This window comes from Pleurodeles waltl, chromosome 10 (genome assembly GCF_031143425.1).
Source record: "Pleurodeles waltl isolate 20211129_DDA chromosome 10, aPleWal1.hap1.20221129, whole genome shotgun sequence".
Taxonomy (NCBI): domain Eukaryota; kingdom Metazoa; phylum Chordata; class Amphibia; order Caudata; family Salamandridae; genus Pleurodeles; species Pleurodeles waltl.
This window is the reverse complement of record NC_090449.1, coordinates 847,908,231-847,929,585: the sequence shown is the minus strand read 5'-3', so window position 1 is coordinate 847,929,585 and position 21,355 is coordinate 847,908,231. Positions and strand designations below refer to the sequence as shown.

The 21,355-nt window shown below is 41.0% G+C and overlaps 1 protein-coding gene across 1 annotated transcript in view; it reads right to left on the bottom strand.

The window, feature by feature from the left end:
- Positions 1 to 21,355, bottom strand: part of MRC1 (mannose receptor C-type 1) — a 705,818-nt gene that overhangs the window by 543,861 nt on the left and 140,602 nt on the right. Inside the window, exon 4 of the mRNA XM_069211541.1 lies at positions 4,246 to 4,407. Within this exon, the coding sequence (XP_069067642.1) occupies positions 4,246 to 4,407 (162 nt within the window). The remainder of the gene's footprint in view (positions 1 to 4,245; positions 4,408 to 21,355) is intronic.

Genomic DNA, 21,355 nt, shown 5'->3' with positions numbered 1-21,355 from the left:
TCTACTTCAACGAAGAACTTGTATTCAATACCTGTATTAGCATGTCTGGAATACAATATTTTTTCCCCGAATGGTACAAGTGCTATTATATGCCAAACTTTAAAAGAATCAATAGTTGACAAGTTTGTTTTATTGTGTGTTGGAGTGTAGTTATTATAATAAAAATTAACATGAAATGTTTGCAAATTAATGCCTAATGATGCTGCATAGAAATTGTATTAATGTGCTTTTACTAAACGCGTGTTTGAAATGTGCCCACGGGGAGTGGACACTAGTGTAAACGATGATAAATGAAATTGACTAATGATGAATTATTAATGTACTAATGTATGATTTTGTACTAGCATCAAGAGTTATATGTAAAGATGTTGCTAAAAATTAATAACTAGGCCTTATTTAGCATGAGTCGGGGCCTAGCTGCTGGTCTCATATTAAATGTGTTTTTCTAACGTGCGATGTGCTGACTTGCTGAAGGACATGTAGCTGTACTTTTCCAGAAACTAGAAGATGTGTGTAACCGTAGTAAATTCTTTCTCATGAGATTCGACTTGTTCAAGGAGACATTCTTGCCGAATGCAACAGTGTAAACTTGCAACAGGTACAAGGTCGCCTGAACTGGTAAAGACAATGGAGCTACTGACTGGGACTGCTAGAATAAAGTTTGTACCTGACATTCTACCCGTTGGAGACGTCACTTACAGGAGCCAATAAACTATGTGAGAACTGTTCTAAAGTGACAATCCTAATGAGGTGACTACCTGATTATTGGATGGAGATAATGATGCACCAAAATGTTCCCAATTGGAAATTAGGGGACTGTACAACAAGATTGATATAATCCTGTGTCACAAGGAGAAATCAGCCATTCTGAGCCATTTTTGCTATTGCCACTGTGTGCCATTTTTCTAGTATTTAGCCACTCTGTCACTCTGTCCTAAAGACTTTGTTGTTTGACTCTTCAAACCATCCTTACCCTTCCCTTGCCCGTTCTATACTTTTCCTCCTTATGGGGAGGTATTCCTTATTATCCGTCTTGCTGAACTTTGCTGAGTTTCCTGGCTGATGGCAAATCAACTGATGTCCTGAGGACGAAGCCTGACTCTGTATGCTGACCCATTACGGAGGGTAAACTATATGATGATGAAATTGTAATTGTCTGTTTGCCTTTCCTTTCTAGGTACCAACTGCTACTTTTGATAGAGACCATAGTTAGTTGTTTTCTAAATTTGTGTTGCTAAATTGTTTTGCATGAAGCCCAACATGCCAATGCTAATTCGAGGTTAGTTAAGGGGTTCACTAAAACAAAAGCAAATAGACAAACAACTGAATCTATGCTTTGTTGAATAATGCGCTAATGATATTCTGCTAAATTTAATCCATGTTGACGTTGTGCTTTGTTCTAATGTTTATGATCTTTGCCTTGATGAAATCTTATGCGATTTGCCATATTGTGACCTTGTTGATGTGTTTTCTGGTTTTAAGATTAATAAACTTGCTAGTAGAGTGTAATCAGTAGGGAATAAATATCATAAATCTTACTAAATTTTGTGTGGTTATTCATGACTGAAAAGCCATGGTGTGTTCCGATTCTTATTAACGTCTTAAGCTAATTTGATTGATTTGCTATTGTGAATATAGTTGAGGTTATTGATCTATTATTTGACATGCTAATTCGTTATCTCGTTTTAAGGTGTCTCCAATCAGGGTCAAAAGATTAATTGGCCTAAAACGAGTCCCAGAATAAGTAAATTAAATAGGAAAAGACACGTTAACAGTGTGGAGTAGTTTGGGCTCCAATTGAAAGCAATCGTGAACATGCGATGTTTGTGTATACACTTCCCGACGTGAGTGTTATTAATATTCTTTGAACAGTTTAACAAGTCTAAGCCAATTTTGAAACAGGGCACCCGATTTAGTTGCACCAAGGCTCTGCCACTTATGCTCCAGATTTATGAAGTGGGCCAACATTTATTTCCCATCTTAACCATTACTACAGCACACAACAGATACACACAAATCATTACTACTAATTAGGTGCGCGCGCACACATTCTCAGCTAATTTAGTAGAGAAATGATTTGGACTAATGCCCTATCCTGAAAACTTCGACTAATCTGCAACCAGATCTTGCCTCTGCCTATTACAAGACTGAAATGCATTATTACAGGGCATCAGCGAAAAATCAACAGGTGCCCATTTGCACATTTAAAATGCATAGATATCAGTCTACACTGCGAACAGGGCATGTGCATTTATATGGCAAGTTTCCTGCATCTGCTAAACCCTTATCTAGGCCATAAATGTTATTTTTTATATTTAATGCCCTGTTTATCACTGACCCGAGCCTGCTAAAAGGCTCAGAAACAAGTTTCACAGCCGAAGACCTTCTCACTGTTACCATTCTTCCTTTTTCTTTTTTTTAATACCCATAACAAGGAGATGGCCGAGATGCACTGTATTAAAATGATCCCTTTGCATGGCGTAATTTGCTCCACATTGCACGCTAATCTATTTTAAGTAAGTGATACTAAACAAGTTGTCTGGTCAACCAGTTGAATGAACAAACAACAATATTTCAACCTAAAATGCAAATCATCTTGAAGTTTTGTGAGAATTTCTAAATCTGAAGTTCAACTGAGTTTGCAACTACTTTTCTCCCACAATTGTATTTTCAAAAAACAAAAATAATTAAAAATCAATAGTACAAATGTTTGCAACCCATTTCCCGTATGTGTATGTTTCTGGACCTAGAAAAATGAAGAGCCCTTCGTCCTTGGTTTGTTCAGCTTTTGGGTTTATAGCCCAAATAATTTGGTGATAGCGTTATTAGCTTTTAAGACGAATCATATGTTTTATGGTGATAGCGTTATTAGCTTTTAAAACGAATCATATGTTTTATCTCACTGAAATAATTGTAAGAAAGTGTGCATTTTTTACAGCACAACATCGATCAAACCACACGTTCTAGATTTAGGAGCTGCTTCTAAGCCCTGAAATATGACAAAGGCCCAGTTTTACTAAGCATTTGCATTGCCCTTTAGTCGCGCAAGGTGATACATGGAAAACACAAAAGGGTCAGTAAGATTAACAAAGCCATGTATAGGGTGATTTGCCCTGTCTTGTGGGGCTTTTTAAACAAATGTAACCCAATGCAGAGGCTTGAACCACATTATGTTATATATTTTGCTGGAAGGCATTCCCTGGGTGGAGGTTGGGTATTCCTGAGCATCTCCCCATGTATTTGATGCAATCCAAAATTTTCAAAGGTTTGCAAAATGGGGATTGAGTCAAATCGGTACGCAGCCAATACAATGGTGTAACAAGAAGAAAAGCTTTTTTTCCTCCTCGTTTTTTTATTTTTGTGCAGGAAGGTATCCTTTCCTGTAAAATTGGTGCTAGGCAGCATATAGTGTGCCAGCACACAGAGAGTGCAGAAATGCTCCATATCTTTGTAAATATGGAACATTTCCTCTCTCTCCCTTTCACACAACGCAGCACAGTAAGCTCCCTTGCTGCGCTGCATTGTGTGAAATAATAGTAAATATGCCCCAGGTTATCTTTAACAGACAAACTAAAAGGCAAGCTAAAAGCCAAGCATAGTCTTCCTAGTATATTTTCTGTCCTTCACCTGCATAAGGACCATGTGGGTTCAGTGTTGAGGTTCGTGAGAGTGAGCGATAGTGACAGATAGAGAGAGAACACAAATATTGCCCACTTTTTCTACGTTAACAAAGACAAGAACTATAGTCCACCCTCAACACATAGTGTGAGTTTGGGTATAAGATTGCACTTATATTGTTGCTCATATTACTATAGTTTCATGTATTTTATTTCTGCCCATGACCTGGTTAAGTATTTGACCGTGTCTATAGTTGCGAGATGTGGCTGGTAATCCCTCTGAATATTCACAAATCGTGGGTATTTTCGTTGTTCATCTACTTAGGCGGGAAAACCTGCGCTGGAATTTCCACAACTTACTGATGAAATCGGCAGTGCTTACATACATTACTTGATACTGGGAGAAGAATTGCATAAATCCGCTCACAAGTTCACATTTACATTTTGTGAACGGCAAACAATAATTAACATTTGTAAAATAGAGCTTTTAAGTGCCTACAAAGTGTAAATATCTTACTTCATCAGGTCCTTTGCACACAGTCACACAGCTATACCTGACAATTACTTTTTTCTGAACCAACCTGTTTTAAACTGGTTTGTGCAATTTATCAGTGTTGTATTCCCTTACCTGCAATATAGGTTTGCTCGTGAAGCTCGGTGATACTTAGCAGCTCTGCATTTTGTTGTTGACAACTGACCCTTGCTTGTTGCCATGCAAGAGCAGATTGAGAGTTTATCTGATAGTACACACCAGTCAATGAATCCATACTCCACCACATATCTGAAGACTCTGTAAGAACAAGTGGAGATATTTACTTTTGTGCTCAACCCTCAAAACAGTGATGCATCTTAAAGTTCCATCTGGGTCAGTGGGCCGGAGACAATTGTTTATCAAAGTGAAAGATATGAAATCACTCTATTTACACATTCATTGGTGAATGCTAACAACTTGCATCTGGCAGCATCAGAAAATCAGCATTTGTTTTTAGAAATGTTAAATATATTCCTACATAAATGCTGCAGTTAGCAAATAATTACATCATGAATTCAAGATAAACAGATAGTCATTTCTACGAAAGTAACAAAAATGTTATGGGGAAATAGGAAAGCAAATAAATATCACATGACGTTGCCAGGAGTACAGCTGGGATGGTGACATATCAGGCTGAGCTGGGTAGTCACTGTCCTAATAAACAAGGGAGAAACACACTCAATCCCTTGTCTGTGATTGTCTTGGATGCAGAAAAAGCACACTACAGAGTGGAATTAAGGTTTTATGGTGGGTATTGGAGCTGCATGGATCGAAAATGAATGTATTTGTTCTCACTAGAAATGATTACTATCAACAGGATCACCTCCACCTAAGTCTCAATAAATGCATGCTATGCTGCCATGGAGTAACTAAGCTGTTAATGATCTAATTGAACCTATGGGTTAAAATATGGGTGAAGAGTTTATAATCAGTACATAGCAGAAAAATTGGTCTAAAGCATTATAGGCAGGTGGGCATCTTATCCTTTTCAAAAAAGACCATAATGTATGCTTCCCGACACAAAATGGGTAACGGATCTGCTCTCATAAATCTCCTAACAAACTGATGGTAAAGTGGTTTTATCTCAGGAATAAAACCAATGTGTAATTCATTTGGGATTGCATTAATGCCTGCCACATTGCCAACCTGTACCAGACAGTTTGGCTGGAGATGCTATATCCTGTGGTTGTGAATGGGAAGTATGGGAAGAAGGATTTGGGGAAAAAAGAGTCAATATGCCTATCTTTCTCATTTTCTATGGATGAAACATATAATTGAGAGTAGTACTTATATTTTTATGTATTTTTAAATCTGTATAATTTTCTCTTCTGGCGGAAGCATGAATTTCTAATATTCTTTGGTAGACGACTCAAGCACAAGTTTGGGTCGATAGCAAGGGGGCTATTTCTGTGTTATATTCTTATATGTTTGGATCTCTGATTATGTTGTTTTAATCTTTTTGGTTTAATAATCCTGTTTGAGACCTGATCATGCTTATCCTACCCTGAATAATATAATGACTACAATCGGTACTGATCACTCGAGAAACAGGTCTGTGTTCTAAGGCTTGTCATTTTTTGTGTCCAGTGACACTTCCTGTATGAATACTCTGATATCAGTTTTGAGAGAAACCCAAACCGTACTCAGGTTAGCTGTACCTTAGTTTAGACTAATGCATTCTTTGACAAAGGAGATGGCCCTAATCATGTAGTTCTTTTCTTGCAAGAGACATTTAAGAAAAGTCCATCCTTGATTAGGTGGCTTTAATGTAAAGGCATATCCCTCAGGTTTTGCCATCTTCAGGTATCTATTAGATCCAAGTTCTCTATTAAGAGGTCTATAGGTCTAAGGGGTCTACGACTTACAATTCCACACTGCAATGCAGTTGAAGTCAGCTAGTATAAATAGAGTAGCGGGTAATAACAGACGACTTTCTACAATTTCCTCATATGTGATAGGCTCATCAACTTTGGAGCTATATAAGAAACACTTACACATGATTAGGTGAGGATTCCATGTGCTGATTCATTAAATCACCCATCTCTGGTTTGTGTTTGATTTCCTGTTTACAGTCTGAAAGTTAGGGATATACTCCAATATAGCAATTTCTTTGACTGGGGCTCCAATTGAGATATTGATGTACTACTATTCTCTTGTCCGACCATATAGTCACCTGTCTTTCCTAGTGTTTCTGGTTTCTTTCAGGCATTCAATTGAAGGCTGAAAACTATGTATCTCCTGCCTAATTCTTTACTGCTTGGTTCAGCAATTAAGCAGTTTAACATTAAGGGTTGATATTTAGCACTGGAGCATTGTTCCTTATAAACTCGACCACAACCAACTCATAACTACCATTTTCCTGTCCATTACCTCCACTATATTTCTTCCCTCCATACTCCAGCTGTAAACCTCCCCTCCCCCAGGGGTCTAACTAGCCAGTGGCAGACTTCCACCCCTTTCATCAATAGTGAATGCAGATGTCTAAATCCTAAGAACATGGCTGTGACTTAATCATTCTTGCAGTCCAGGTTCAGGTTCAATTCCAATTTTGGTTCCAACAGTTATATGAATTTCCTGCTTCAGTTCTCTCATTTAGAAAATGCGATATGTTTGGTTCATTTAAATAGTGGGTGTTTTCTGCTGTCAAAGGAAGAGTTTGGCCTCCGGTACATCTTCAAAATTTCACAAGCCCCCTCCCCCCAGTTGATTCTTAGAGAACATCCCTCCGTATTAGCAGAAACTGACAAAACTTTAAACTCTAAGGCCCTCATTATGAACTCGGCTGGAAAACACGATGAGTTCGGCGCTGGCAGTCTACAAAAGACCACCAGCATGTTGAAGACCCCACCGGCCACATAATGATCATTCTGCTGGGCCGGCGGGCGGACACAGTGTTTCTGCCAGCTGGCCCAGCGGAATGCAGGGCCTGTACATTGACGCTGGATCCACATGGATCCGGCGGCAATGTAGCAGTGCGGTGGGTGCAGCAGCAACCGGCGCGCATATTACTGCCCATATATTGGGCAGTGACATGAGAGACGGGGCTGTGCACGGGGGCCCCTGAGGCACCCATTCCACCAGCCTTTCCCTGGCGGGGTGAACCACCAGGGAAAGGCTGGTGGAATCAGTTACATTATCCGGTGGGCAGCGCTACTTGCAGCTCTGCCCTGTTGGATATGTAACTCCGCCATGGCCAGGCTGCCTGGCAGCGGAAGCCTGGCAGTGGCGGAGTTACACCAGTGTGGGTTTTGCCACGTCTATTATATGGCAGTCTCAGCCGCTATGCCAGTGGCAGTAATTACCGCCACCGCCGGCATGGCAGCCCAGAACACCATGTTCATAATGAAGGCCTAAGAATACGGTCTTGCCTCTGTTTCCCAGGCTGTTGATGTATGCTGGACTCTGTTTTTGCTGTTTCGGTTACTCTGGGCACTTTACCACTGCTATCCAGTGCTAAAGAGCAAGTGCTCCTATGTAAGATATATGTGTAACTGTCTTTCCATGATTGGCATATTTGATTTACTAGTAAGTCCCTAGTAGAGTGCACTAGAGGTACCCAGGGCCTGTAAATCAAATGCTACTAGTGGGCCTGCAGAACTGGTTGTGCCACGCACATTTGTAGCCCTGTAAACATGGCTCAGCCCTACCACTGCAGTGTCTGTGTGGGCAGTTTTAAACTGCCAATTCAACTTTGACAATTCACCCATTCACCAGGCTTAAACCTTCCCTTTTCATACATGTAAGGCATCCCTAATGTTGGCCCTAGGTAGCCCATTGGTAGGGTGCAGTGTATGTTAAAGGTGGGGCATGTACTTATGTGTTTTACATGTCCTAACAGTGAAATACTGCCAAATTCGTTTTTCACTGTTGCAAGGCCTATCTCTCTCATAGGTTAACATGGGGGGTTTAGGGTCTCTGAGCTCACAATTTAAAAATACATCTTTTAGTGAAGTTGGTTTTTAGATTATGTGTTTGAAAATGACACTTTTAGAAAGTAGGCATTTTCTTGCTTAAATCATTCGGTGACTCTGTCTGTTTGTGGATTCCCTTTCGGGGTCAGTTTGACAGTTGGGCTGTTTGCACCTCTCTCTAGACAGTGACACAAAGGGAGCTGGGGTGTAGCCTGCATATCCTGATGAGCCATCTGTGCTAGGAGGGAGGGGAGGTGTGGTCACTCACACCAGAAAGGGCTGTGCCTTCCTTCACACAATGCAGTCTCTGACCCTCTGGTGTGTGTCTAGGGCCTCGTCGGGGCAAGGCAGGATTTCACAAACAAGAGAGACTTTCCTTTGAAGTAGGCCTACTTCAAAGGCAGAAAGGGGTATAAAAAGAGGCCCAAAACCCCTGAAGATCAGATCACTTCTGGAATGAAGAGGAACCTCTGCCAAGGAGAAGAGCTGAGGAGAAGTGCTGTCCTGCCTGTGACTGTACTTTGTGGAGCTATCCTGCAGTTGCTGCTTCTGCCTGGGGAAGGGGACAAAGTCTGGACTTTGTGGTATCTTCCTGCTTGAGAAGAATCTCCAAGGGCTTGGACTGAGCTTTCCCCCTGTTCTGAAGTCTCAGGGCCATCAAAGACTTCTCCTCCTAGCACCTGGACTCTCTGATGAGACTCCTGCCCTGACAAATGGTGCCTTATCCAGTACCTCGGCCCTTGAAAGGAGAAGCTGCTGAAAATCCAAGAAAACCGACTTCGGACGACTCCGGACCGGCGCTGCTGCCGCATCCCATGATGCTGCAACCGACTCCGTGGTCCTCGCTGGAGTGCAACGACCCTGGCAGGCCCGACACTGCTGCAGCCCCGCCGAAGTCCGCAAATCCGTGGAAGTCGCCATACCACATCGTGACTGACGCAGCCCAAAGTGTGCAGATTTAATGATTTGCACCGATGCCGCCTCACCTCCACCGCTCCGCAGCAAGGACCTGACGCCTCTGCGTGACGCCTCAGCTCCTTTGCCCCACAGCACAGGAACTGACACCACATCGGATCCAGCAACGCCGCAATCCCTGACTTCGCGCACCAGCTTGTTTTCACACTTTACCTTTGGCATCGGATTGCTGGGAACGACTCCGTCACAATGCCGTGCTAACAACTCATCGAAGCATTTTGTGTTTCTAATCACTATCCTTCAGTTTAATCTTTAAAAATTAATAACTGAGCTTGTGTATGTCGGATGGTTGCCGTTTTGGTCTTGTTTTCTTTAGATAAATATTGCCTATTTTTCTAAACCTGTGTTGACTCATTTTGTGGTGTTTTTACTGAGTTACTGTGTGTGTTGGTACAAATACTTTACACCTTGTCTCTGAAGTTAAGCCTACCTGCTCATGCCAAGCTACTAAGGGGGTGGTAGGGGATTAACTGAGTGGGATTCTCCTTTACCCTGACTAGAGTGAGGGTCATTGCTTGGACAGGGGGGTAACCTGACTGCCAACCAAAGACCCCATTTCTAACAATCACCAAAAACAAAAACAGTGTTATGTTATGTTTTATAGAGCACATTAACACCAAATGAGATTACATAGCTCTTAAGACTCAATAAACATGATGGACCAGATTGCTGATTGTTTAAAAGGGAAGGGAAATTTATGCAGTCTTCAATTTATGATGTTGTTTTGTTTTCCTAATTTCTGCAATATAGCTGTTTTGTTTTAGATAGAACAATTTACTATTCTGATGTTGATGATTTTCCACCAGGACAATAACTGCCAATATAATGGAGCACACTGGCCTGCACTGGCCGATTATTTAAACCGGAAACTGGCCGGAGCTTCAAGTAGGAGACAAAGTAATTATTCAAAATAAAAGCAATATTCTCCCCACTACCAGTGTTGGTCCTTAGACATGCTGCCATGTTTTACAGTCTCTGGAACTTTTCCTGTTGGTACTTCGGAAGGTTAACATAGAGCCAATTGCAGTTATCCAGGAATGATTTAACCAGCTGCTGCAGCTAAGATTCTATGCTGGTGTTGAAGCAAGAGCGGAACTCTATCAGAACTTTAAATTGGAAATGTCACTCTCTAACTACTGTGTTGATCTGGAGTCCCACTGAATAACTGAACACTTATCCATAGGCCCATTAATGTTTACTATGATCAGCAGTATTGATATTATTACTAGCAGATATTAAGGCCAGGGGATGAAGTATCTTTTGATTTGCTGTTAGAAATTGGATTACTGGTTGCTGGTGTGAGCCCTAGTCAAGCAGCAACCACAGAATCCTGGTCAGGGTAAAGCACAAGCAAAGCATTCCCATACCCAGTGTTGATATTTGTGAACCCAGAACTAGTCACCCCTAAGGTAGGCCTCCTGAGCTCAAGAGACAGGGTGCATTATATTAAAGGTGTGGACATATAAGTGCAAGCTTATGTATCCTAGTAGAAGCCTCTTTCCATTCAGGGCTACTATAAGTGTTCAGGGGGCCTTAGGATAAAATAGGATGGCACCTGGGCATTCCGAGGTTGCTAATTCCATTATGGTCCCACTGAAAGGTGTCATATTTGGTTTCAAACAACTGGCCTCATCAAACCTGACTTCCTCCCTAAGTCAGATTTAATGTGACATGCACCCAGGTGACTACCTTAGAGATTGCTCACCTGGTTACCCCACCCTTTCTTGTGCCCAGCTGACAGCCTGCAGCTGCTGGGACCAAGACAGGAATCTGACTCCTGACAGGAGGTGTGAGTTCTATCAGGAGTTAGAAACAAAGGCCTGCCTGGGCAGGAGCTTTCAACTCCTTCCCTGGCAGGGTGGATAGTTAAGTGACACATCAAGGCATTGAAATGCGAAGCCCACACTGCCTCTGATATGCAAGTGAGCTACCTTCCAGAAGAAGAAAAAGCCACCCCGTGCCCCAGGCACATTTGTAACCCGGGCAGGTAAGAAAATAAAATTAAGTAGTCAGTAGGCATACACCTCTAAAGGCTAGCCACACCCCCAAGGTGGGTTATCAGGCCTGTGCAGCGGAAGATGGGTTCTGCCATTTCTAAAAGTGGAAGAATAGAGGCTTTTATGTAGAAAAGGTTCCACATTCCTCTGGAAGTGGTCACCTCAGGGTGTTTTGGTGTCTAAAATTATACAAAACCCTGTTTTACTTTTATGAATTGGTGCCAAATGTCTTTTGATTTGTGTCAAGTACTTATCGTCCGTGTTGGTACTTTGAAATGCTTAACACATGTTTCTCTGGTAAAGCCTGTCTTGCTCTGTGCCACACCACGAGGACTGAGCTATGGTTTTTTATTGTGAATCCAAAGGACTTATTTAGGGGTAATGTGAAGATATTGCATAGTGTAGCCTAACCAGCCTCACGGCAAAATAACTCACTTTCCTACAACCTCCATATTTGTTGGTGGCCTAGGGCTTGGGTTTGGCTGCCAAGATCTCAGATTCATGTGTTTTTGTTTGTATGTAATAGTGGCAGCACTCATGTTTCATGAACAAGGAATTTAACTTAGTAGACCATGAGTCATCTGTGTGGTCCTCATTATATAACATTTACTAAGTGCATAAACCCAGATAAATATCCATGTGTGCTGCTGTTGAGGCATCCGAGTGATTTGGCACTAGAAAACGGAGTCGGGTTTCCTTGCGATTAACTAAGGTATGCAATATTTGACCCACTGGTGCATTAATTGCAGCAGGAAGAACTTGGCACATTGCCACCCATTTCAGAAAAGTACCATTACAATAAATGCACACAGGAAGTCACTAACGGTAAGATATTTCAAGAAAAGTATTTTGCTGGCGCCAGATGCTATAATAGATTCTGTGGATTCTTTGCAGAGAGCAGGTGCAGGAAAGGGGTGAAATCTAACTTTAAGTTGGCTGAAGAACCCCATGCAAAGAGAATGAATAGGAACAAATGTACTAACTCAGATACGATGGTTCAGATTCAGGGTTAGTGTTAATAATTCATTGCAGTCTTAATAGTTACAGAAAAACAATATTACCCATTACACCTTGGTGAAGTCGAATTGGTTAGTAGAGCAATTTAATCACCACAGTGTACCCAACAGAAACATTTGCACATAATGCTGCTAATGAGCAGATAAGAGTTCCTGCTAATGAGAAAACGTGAGCAAATATCACTAATAATTTCCAGCATAGGAACCCACCCAGACACCCTCCTTTAACAGCCCACAAATCCCATTGTTTATTACCTAGCGACTGAGTTTGACCTGTAGAAGATGGGGGGCATTTATTGTCCATTCCATCCCAACTGCTGTATTTGGTGGTACATGAACACTGGAACAGAATTACTGTCAAGCTCATTGGTGAATCATTAAAGGACCCCTTGAAGCAATACCATGCGATGAACTCATCAGTATTCTGAGCTTTAGAGGAGTGGAACCCAAGTAACAGATGCAGCCTTGGGAAACGGCGAGAAAGTCAGTAATCTCGAGGACGTCCTGTTGCCCAAATACAGCATCTTGGACCAGAGGCATGCCTACATGAGTGTTTGAGGCAGTTTTACATGATTTATAATCCTTTATGCCACATATTGTACAATCCATTGTCGTGAAATGACAATTTACTTTTACTTATTAATTCAACTGTTGAACTGTTTTAGAATATTGAAGAATAATACATACAATCATCCGATGAAATATGGAAATACATTTCATGGAATTATATGTTACAATATATATAGTATATATACTTTATATATTAAAATATGTGGTGTCCAATTTAACTGGTATGTAAACATAATTGAGTAAATAAAATGAACACATTTAACAAATGCATTGAAAACTTGATATACCATTTGGATTCCTCAAGAAGGGCATCAGAATTGAGATGAAACATTGATCCTTCTACTCTTGTCTGTACTGTAGCCATTGCCTAACTAATGTAGCAGTAACAGTTCCACAAACCATACTACATTGGCCAGCTTGCGTTATACCGGAAAAGTTTGTTTGTTTAAGTAAATAGTGAAGTGACATTGCGAAACTCTATCTGAATTTAACAATTTCGACATTTTCCTGTCTATTCCGAGCAGGAAATGGGAGTAAAGCTTAGCGTCTGCACTTTTATATCCTTTCCTTTTCCTTTTCACAATAGCTAAAAGAAAGATAAGCAGATTAAACCAATAAAATAACCCACCTCCCCCAACCACCTCCCTCAATCCCTGCAGCATTATTTAGAAAAACGTCAAATCGATATTTGCTTGATTTTGCGTACAGGGGAATATTTCTTAGTAATGTCCGTTCATTCCGTTGTGTTACATCTGAATGGTCTCTGGTTTGGTGACATCTGACATGTTCAAGAGTATTGCAGGTTTTTGAGACTTTACCTTATAACACATAGGATACACACCGTGTACAAGCGCGGGAACATCACAGCATTTCGGTGAGCATGCCGGGCCGAAGTAGGGAATTAAAATAATTATTGGAAAAAATGCTGAAACCAGCTATGATCTATTTGTCTCCTTGCTTTCTCTTTCTTTCTCTCGTTCCCTCAATCCATTCTTTCCCTCTCTTCCTACCTTACCCCTATCTTTCTCTCTTTACCTCTCTCTTGAAGTCTCACCCTGACTGCAGCAATTAACCTCTGGTCGCTGGGGACAGGGATAGGCACTAGGAGTGGCCTTGGCCTGTGCTTTCAAAACAGCTTCCAAGGGCTCCAGCCCACCAGGGAAATTCCTGATGGAATAAAAGACCAATCTTATAATGCTGGTTGCAATACTTTGTTTCATCTGCCTAATAATTGCAACGCATATTTTCTATACAAGAGTACGATTATTTCAATAAATATTTGAAAAGCCATATTCGTACCTTTCTTGTGTTTACCTTGGCCTTACAAAGTAACAACAAAAGGGGAGATTTGTATCCATGGTTTCCTTAGGGATCCGAGTAGTCATATTCAAGGTTCCTGATACCATCTGGTACCCTGGTAGGGTTGAGGTTTAGATGGAGCCATGTGATCTAGCTAGAAATTGTGTCAACCTATCCTGATGGCATTGACAGATGAAGTCCCTATATCCTGAAATTAATGTTGATCTGATACACAGCCCTACTTAAATTTGTAGGAACCGTATAACACTAGAATGTAAGCAGTAATGTAAATAGGTTTTCCCTTTTGCAGTGTCAGAGCTACAATCAGTTACATACCGACTAGTCACAACATGCATTCTCAAACAAAAATCTAGAAACCTTTACATAGGCACAATAGTTCTGTATGTGGATTTCATCCACTTTACAATAACATCAAAATCACTCAACTTAGTAAGGAGTACATTTTAGCTTCATATATCAGAGTGTAAGATATGTGCAAGAAATGTGAGGTTTGATGGAAAAATGAGTAAATCTGTGAATAATGAATGGATGAGCAGGTGTATCAATTGACTGATGAATGGATGAGTGTACGAGTTAATGGTTCAGTAGGTGAGAGCATGTGTAGTAGGTAAGTGCATGAATAAATGAGTGGCTGAATGCATGTATGGAATTTTACATGCTATACCAATCTTATGTTCTGATTCTCGTGACAGTAGCCATGGAAATTGTCCAAAATGATTCTACAACGGGCAAAAATGAATACCCTCGCTTCTAGTAAAAGTTGGTTTGGACTCCTGTGGAATATGGCATATGATTTACGATTATCACCAAGTAGGTGAAGATTGCCTGAAAGTAGTAAAGTTTAAATTGCCCTACCCTCTGACAGCGACATAAGGGAAAGGTATGCTCCATAGATGGCAATGCACATTGGAGTTAATGGCAGATTTTAAACTGTATTTACATATATTTTAATTTTTGTTTTACAAACTTTTAACTGGTTTTGTTGTTGATATTTTTTTTTACCTAAACTGTTGACAGAAAATATATAATAAACCAACCAGTAAGCAGTGTGATTCTTATGAAACGTCCAGAATTATTAATATTGTACCAGCACAAGCATTAGAGCAGGGACGTTCAGCATTGCATCACAAAGCTGAAGAATTACCAGCATTATACCAATGGAGGCATTACTGCATGGGTAGGTGGACATACTATAACATTAATTATCACTGCTGCACACATTCAGATTTGCTCTATCACTCACTTACCCACGATGTGTGCATTGAGCTGCGCCACTCTTCAATAATCCCTAAATTATGGGTAGATGTGGCGATTGATTATTTCAGATTAGGACTCAGAAATCGTGATTACTGGCACGAATTTGCACCATCAATCATAAGTTATGCCTACATGGCCACGTTTGCGCCTTTACCCATCAATTCCTAGCGCATGTTCACAAATGAACCATAGATCATTAACTCCAGTGTGTGTTCAGATTTGTCTCATGGCGCAGTGATAACAAGTACCTAATTATATTTGCACTGTCATTTAGTGCCTGCCCAGCATTGTATCTCCACTCAGAAATGTTAACTGCATGTCCACATTTTGGTTATTAAGGCTTACATGAGTGCACCTTTGGGCAGTGTTACTGGGTATATGTTATGGCCAAGGATATATCCTCCAAACTTTCCAAAGCCGGCTGCTTTTAACTTTTAAGGAGAGCACAGGAGCGTGTTGTTTATAATGGAGCGGTAATAGTAGACATCAGAAATACAACCAGAGGTAGTTGTCATTTTCAATAACATTGCAGCAGTCATGGACCTAGGTGGCACTGCAGTTTCTGCCATTTCTATGGTTGTCATAGTAACTGACAAACCCCAATGTAGTGACTGATCTTCTGTATCGACATGGCGACAACATATTGCTTTATACTTTATCTTATGCTTTGGCTACGACCAAAATCTCAGCATGCACAGCACTGGTGCTCTGTGCCTGGCTGCGAGGTGCTTTGTTCATCATGTATGTCACACCAGTGCAGTGGGCCACACATGTGGTACCAGGAAAGATGGTAGGTACTGATTTGCCTATAGAGGTATGGTGGGCGACTAATAATGGACTGGACCACGGAAGTCGTGGCATTGAGGCCTGGGAGAAATGATAGTCACGCTGGAGTACTCAGGGTAATTTCAGTAATTACGCATTAATATTGTAAAATAAAATCTCGAGTACACCAGCTTCACCACCCACCTCCCCCCCCCCCAGCGCCTCGAAACCCTAACGGGTACATAGCGCGCTTTATAAATCTTTTGATTGAATGATTGAGTAATTAAGAGTATTTTGGGGCAAAAATCCTGCCACAGAAGCACAGGAACAACAAAGTAACCGTGAGTGAATGGCAGCTGGCTCTTGCTGTTTGTGTTCTGTAGCATTTACTGAGAAACAATTACACTTGAACATGACATTTCAATTAAAATACTGTAAATGTGTGGTGAATCATCTCTAAAACATAATTTGATATGTTAGGTGTATTTTTAAAGTGCCGTATCTACTGTGAGGGTATCCTGGCCCTATGTAATAATAATATAATGTTTCTTGCAAGCCTAGTTCTAGCTGGTGCTTAAAAATGGGTTGCAACACAGAAAAATGGTGCACATAAGTGCAGTTCATATTAGACTGATTATATATTGAAACAGTAATTAGCTTTACTCAGTTGGGTGTTTGATTTTTAATTTACACTAAAGAACATGTCTAGCTCTACAATGTGGAAGTAAAGACTTGGTAAGATACCCGTCATGGTTCACCGCAGGGCTGGATCTAGACTAAATTGAAGGTAGACAGTCACAATGCTCCCAGCTATGCAAATTGGATTTGAGAGCTTCCAAATCAATTCCAGAACAAAAAAGGGAGAAATCACTCGCTTCATTCAGTACAAAATATATATTCCCTTTCTAAAATGTTCTGATCATGAGGAGCAGCATAAGGATAGAATAAATAGACTTATAAACCCTTTGAGGATCATATTAGTGTGTTCTTGCATGGAACATTGCTGTGCATTTGTTTTATGTCATGTCTATAGCACTTATATTTAACTCAGAGATCGAAGTAGGCGAGATTGGTGGTTCAGGACATTCCCATACTTTTTTAATTTAACAAAAAGCAGTTCTCCTATTTCTTGTTATAAGATAACCACACGGTTAACGTTATTCCTGACAGTTGATATCAGTGATTAATTTGAGCCAATGGTTGCTGGTGGGGCCCACCGGCACTCAATTTTGAGTACTGTCTCTTATTGTTTCTCATCAGACACTGATTTCGAGCAAGAGAAGGGAAAGCACACAACTGGGAATGAAGTAGTAAGAGAAACACAGAAAAACGTTGGAAAGGGAGGAAGAAGGAACCTACACAATTGAGATGAAAGTGCTATAATGTTTGGAAGTGGATGGAAGAGCCATGATTCAAAACGTCCAGTCTTGGTATTCAGTGTGCTGACCTTTGCAACAGTCACAGGTTTCAAAGTAGAGCTTTAGGCACAGACACTCCTTCTATCACAAATTAATCACTAGTTAAGATGCCTCAGCTGAAACGGAATTGAGGGAATCTCCTGTGTTGTGATGGCAAAGGAGGGACAGACATGAGCCAGAGAGAAACATAGATACATCAGTTGGGTAAAATGCAAATATAAAGAGTGCTTGGAAGTGGGCATTTGCTTCAATTGATGGAATCACTTGACACTTCGTGATTAAAGATGTATTCTTTTTTTTTTAAGTATTGTAAGAGTGCTACCAAGTGAGTTGTGGTGCAGTACCTTTAATGGACACTTGTAAAAGATATCTGCACTAATTTCAGTCCAATTGCGTATTTCTAAAATCTATAAAGCTTTTTTTATTTTTAACCTACATAGTTTGCATCTATTGTATACTTGGTGTAATGCAAGTTCAAAATAATAGTTTACATATTGTGTTTGACAAGGCTTTCTGTCACAGTCTGGGACCTAACAGCAGTAAATAAACACAAGGTACTATTCCCTATTGCGCCAACCTGGATTCAGCTCTGTGGCTCTCTGGTTATATACACAGATATCTGCAGTGATCACATTAACCAACGGAGGTTTTGTAACATAAAATCAGCTTAGTTTAACTTGCATTTATTTTTCATTTAAGATGTGTGTTTTTTTGTATGAAGTTACCTGGAGAAGAATGAAAATAGTTACAGTATATTTTGTTCTATTTAGCTATGCTTTTGACCCCACCCTGTTGCACTCATGATCACAGTTCTCATACTTGTTTTTAGTACACTTTGACCACTTTTTTAACTCAGAATTTCTCTGAGATAAACTATGAACTACAGCGTGCGTAGCTGAGAATGAGTAAGCAATTGGTGCCTGAATCTGTTTCTAATCTTATTGTTAGCAGCTCCGAAGTGCAAATGTTAATGATACAAGATTGTATTTGCACAGCACACGTTTGGGTACTAGATGAAGCCTGAACCTCTGCTGCTGTGGGAAGTTTTGAGAAAATATTGGAATTTGATCAGACGCCCTCAACGGTTCTCAAAGGCATTAGTAAAAACAAGCATTGGCCATGGCAATTGGTCTCGCCTGTGGGTGATTTATTATTGGGTTTGGCAAGAGGATGGGGAACAGAGATGGGTGTGAGGGTGGGTGTTTGGGGATAAAGGTTTGAGGATGGAATGGTTGTATAGCAAATCAAACCTTAACTATATACAGCACCACTGGGATTATGTGGCAAGGAAGGGCCAAATTATGCAACAGGGTTGATTAAATTATACAGCAAGAAAAGGCGAATTATGTGGCATAATCAGCAAATCTATAATTATGCAAAAATCACCACACAATAGCATAATTCCAGTGGGCCTGCCTACATAGGTAAATACACTTATAAAAGGAGCTCAGCCTAGACAACATGAGTGCTGCACCACTGAATGAAACCCCAGTTAAATAAGTACATTCGTTTTTGTTTCTCGGAATCTGCTTTTTGCACTGTCTTTGTAATGCTCTATTGACAAGCCTCCCCAAAGATTGCTTAGCAAGTTAATCTGTTTAACAGATTTTGACTTTCATACTATTGTTAACTTTAGGGGGCTCTGATGGAATCTTACAGCTCTCAAGACAAGCTGAAAATGTTTGGGATATATAAGGGGGTTGAAAGCTGTGCTAAATTATCAGCGTGTTGAGCATTGATTTATATAATGGAGAAATAAACAATGGTGTAAGAAACCCCAGGTAAAATTGGTCTGTGTCCCTATAGTCTATTTGTGGATTTGCAGACAAGATCTATATCACATGATTTTCAAAATATCTTGATGCCATACTGAGATTATGTGCAGGACAGCACTATAAGGGTAATGTACAACTATATCAAGTTGCTGCCCTTATGACGCTGAGGGTGCTTGATTCAACTATGACATGTGCAGTACCTTGCAGAGTAACAAGATCTTCCATAGGAGAATACCTTTGCAGTTGTGGTATGGTTTGCGAAAGGGTGCCTTTAGATGTAATGCTCCAGTTTTCTTTTTCAATCTGACCCAGAGTGGATTTTATTTTCTGATAAGTGTTTAAAGCTCTCCGCCTTCAGAGTTTGTTTGGTAATGGATTACATCTTGCTCCACTATGTTAAAATGATTTGAATATATGTGACCGAAAATGCATGTGGAACTGAAAGGATTGATACTGAATGGTTTCTAATCAATGTAATGTATTAGGTCTGATTTTATCAAGTTTTGTGTTTAAATGGTTGTTAGAAATGGGGTCTTTGGCTGACAGTCAGGTTACCCCCTGTTCAAGCAAGGACCCTCACTCTAGTTAGGATAAAAGAGAATCACCCTCAGCTAACCCCTGCTTACCCCCTTGGTAGCTTGGCAGAGCAGTAGGCTTAACCTCAGAGTGCTGGGCGTAAAGTATTTGTACCAACACACACAGTAACTTAATGAAAACACTACAAAATGACACAACACCAGTTTAGAAAAATAGGAAATATTTATCTAAACAAAACAAGACCAAAACGACAAAAATCCAACATACACAAGTCAAGTTATGATTTTTTTAAGGTTTAAAATAAAAAGAGTCTTTAGGTAGTTGTAACAACACACTAGCGCTGCTAGCGTGTAAATGTACCTGGTTTGCGTCAAAAATAACCCCGCACGGGCGGTGTGCGTCGAAAATAACCCTGCACGGTTATATGCGTAGAAAACAGCTCGGCACGGCGAGGCGCGTCGAAAAAGCCAGCCACGCGACGGTCCGAAAGTCCCGCGGCGCTGGTTGCGATCTCTCAGCCTTCGTCAGCGAGGCTGCGCGTCGTTTCTCCTGCTCCGGGCGTCGATTCTCCGGTCGCGTTTCCTGCGGCGTCGTTTCTCAGCTGCGGAGCCGGCGTCGCGTCGTTTTCTCAGCCGCGATCGGATTCGCGTCGATCTTTTCTCCGCACGGCACTCGGTGCGTGTATTTTTGTCCTTAGGCTGCCAGCCTCTCCTTTCAGGGTCCCAGGAACTGGAAGGGCACCACAGAGCAGAGTAGGGGTCTCTCCAGAGACTCCAGGTGCTGGCAGGAAGAAGTCTTTGCTATCCCTGAGACTTCAACAACAGGAGGCAAGCTCTACATCAAGCCCTTGGAGATTTCTTCTTCAAGATGGAAGGCACACAAAGTCCAGTCTTTGCCCTCTTACTCAGGCAGAAGCAGCACTGCAGGAAAGCTCCACAAAGCACAGTCACAGGCAGGGCAGCACTTGTTCCTCAGCGATCAGCTCTTCTCCAGGCAGAGGTTCCTCTTGATTCCAGAAGTGTTTCTGAAGTTTGTAAGTTTGGGTGCCCTTCTTATACCCATTTTAGTCTTTGAAGTCACCTTTCTTCAAAGGGGACTCACACCTTCTTGTGAAATCCTGCCTTGCCCAGGCAAGGCCTCAGACACACACCAGGGGGCTGGAGACAGCATTGTCAGAGGCAGGCACAGTCCTTTCAGATGAGAGTGACCACTCCACCCCTCCCTCCTAGCAGAGATGGCTAATCAGGAAATGCAGATCACACCCCAGCTCCCTTTGTGTCACTGTCTGGTGTGAGGTGAAAAACAACCCAACTGTCAAACTGACCCAGACAGGGAATCCACAAACAAGGCAGAGTCACAGAATGGTTTAAGCAAGAAAATGCTCACTTTCTAAAAGTGGCATTTCCAAACTCACAATCTTAAAATCAACTTTACTAAAAGATGTATTTTTAAATTGTGAGTTCAGGGATCCCAAACTCCACCTGTCCATCTACTCTCTAGGGGAATCTACGCTTTAATCATATTTAAAGGTAGCCCCCATATTATCCTATGAGAGAGAGACAGACCTTGCAACAGTGAAAACGAAATTGGCAGTATTTCACTGTCAGGACATATAAACCATATTACTATATGTCCTACCTTATCCATACACTGCACCCTGCCCTT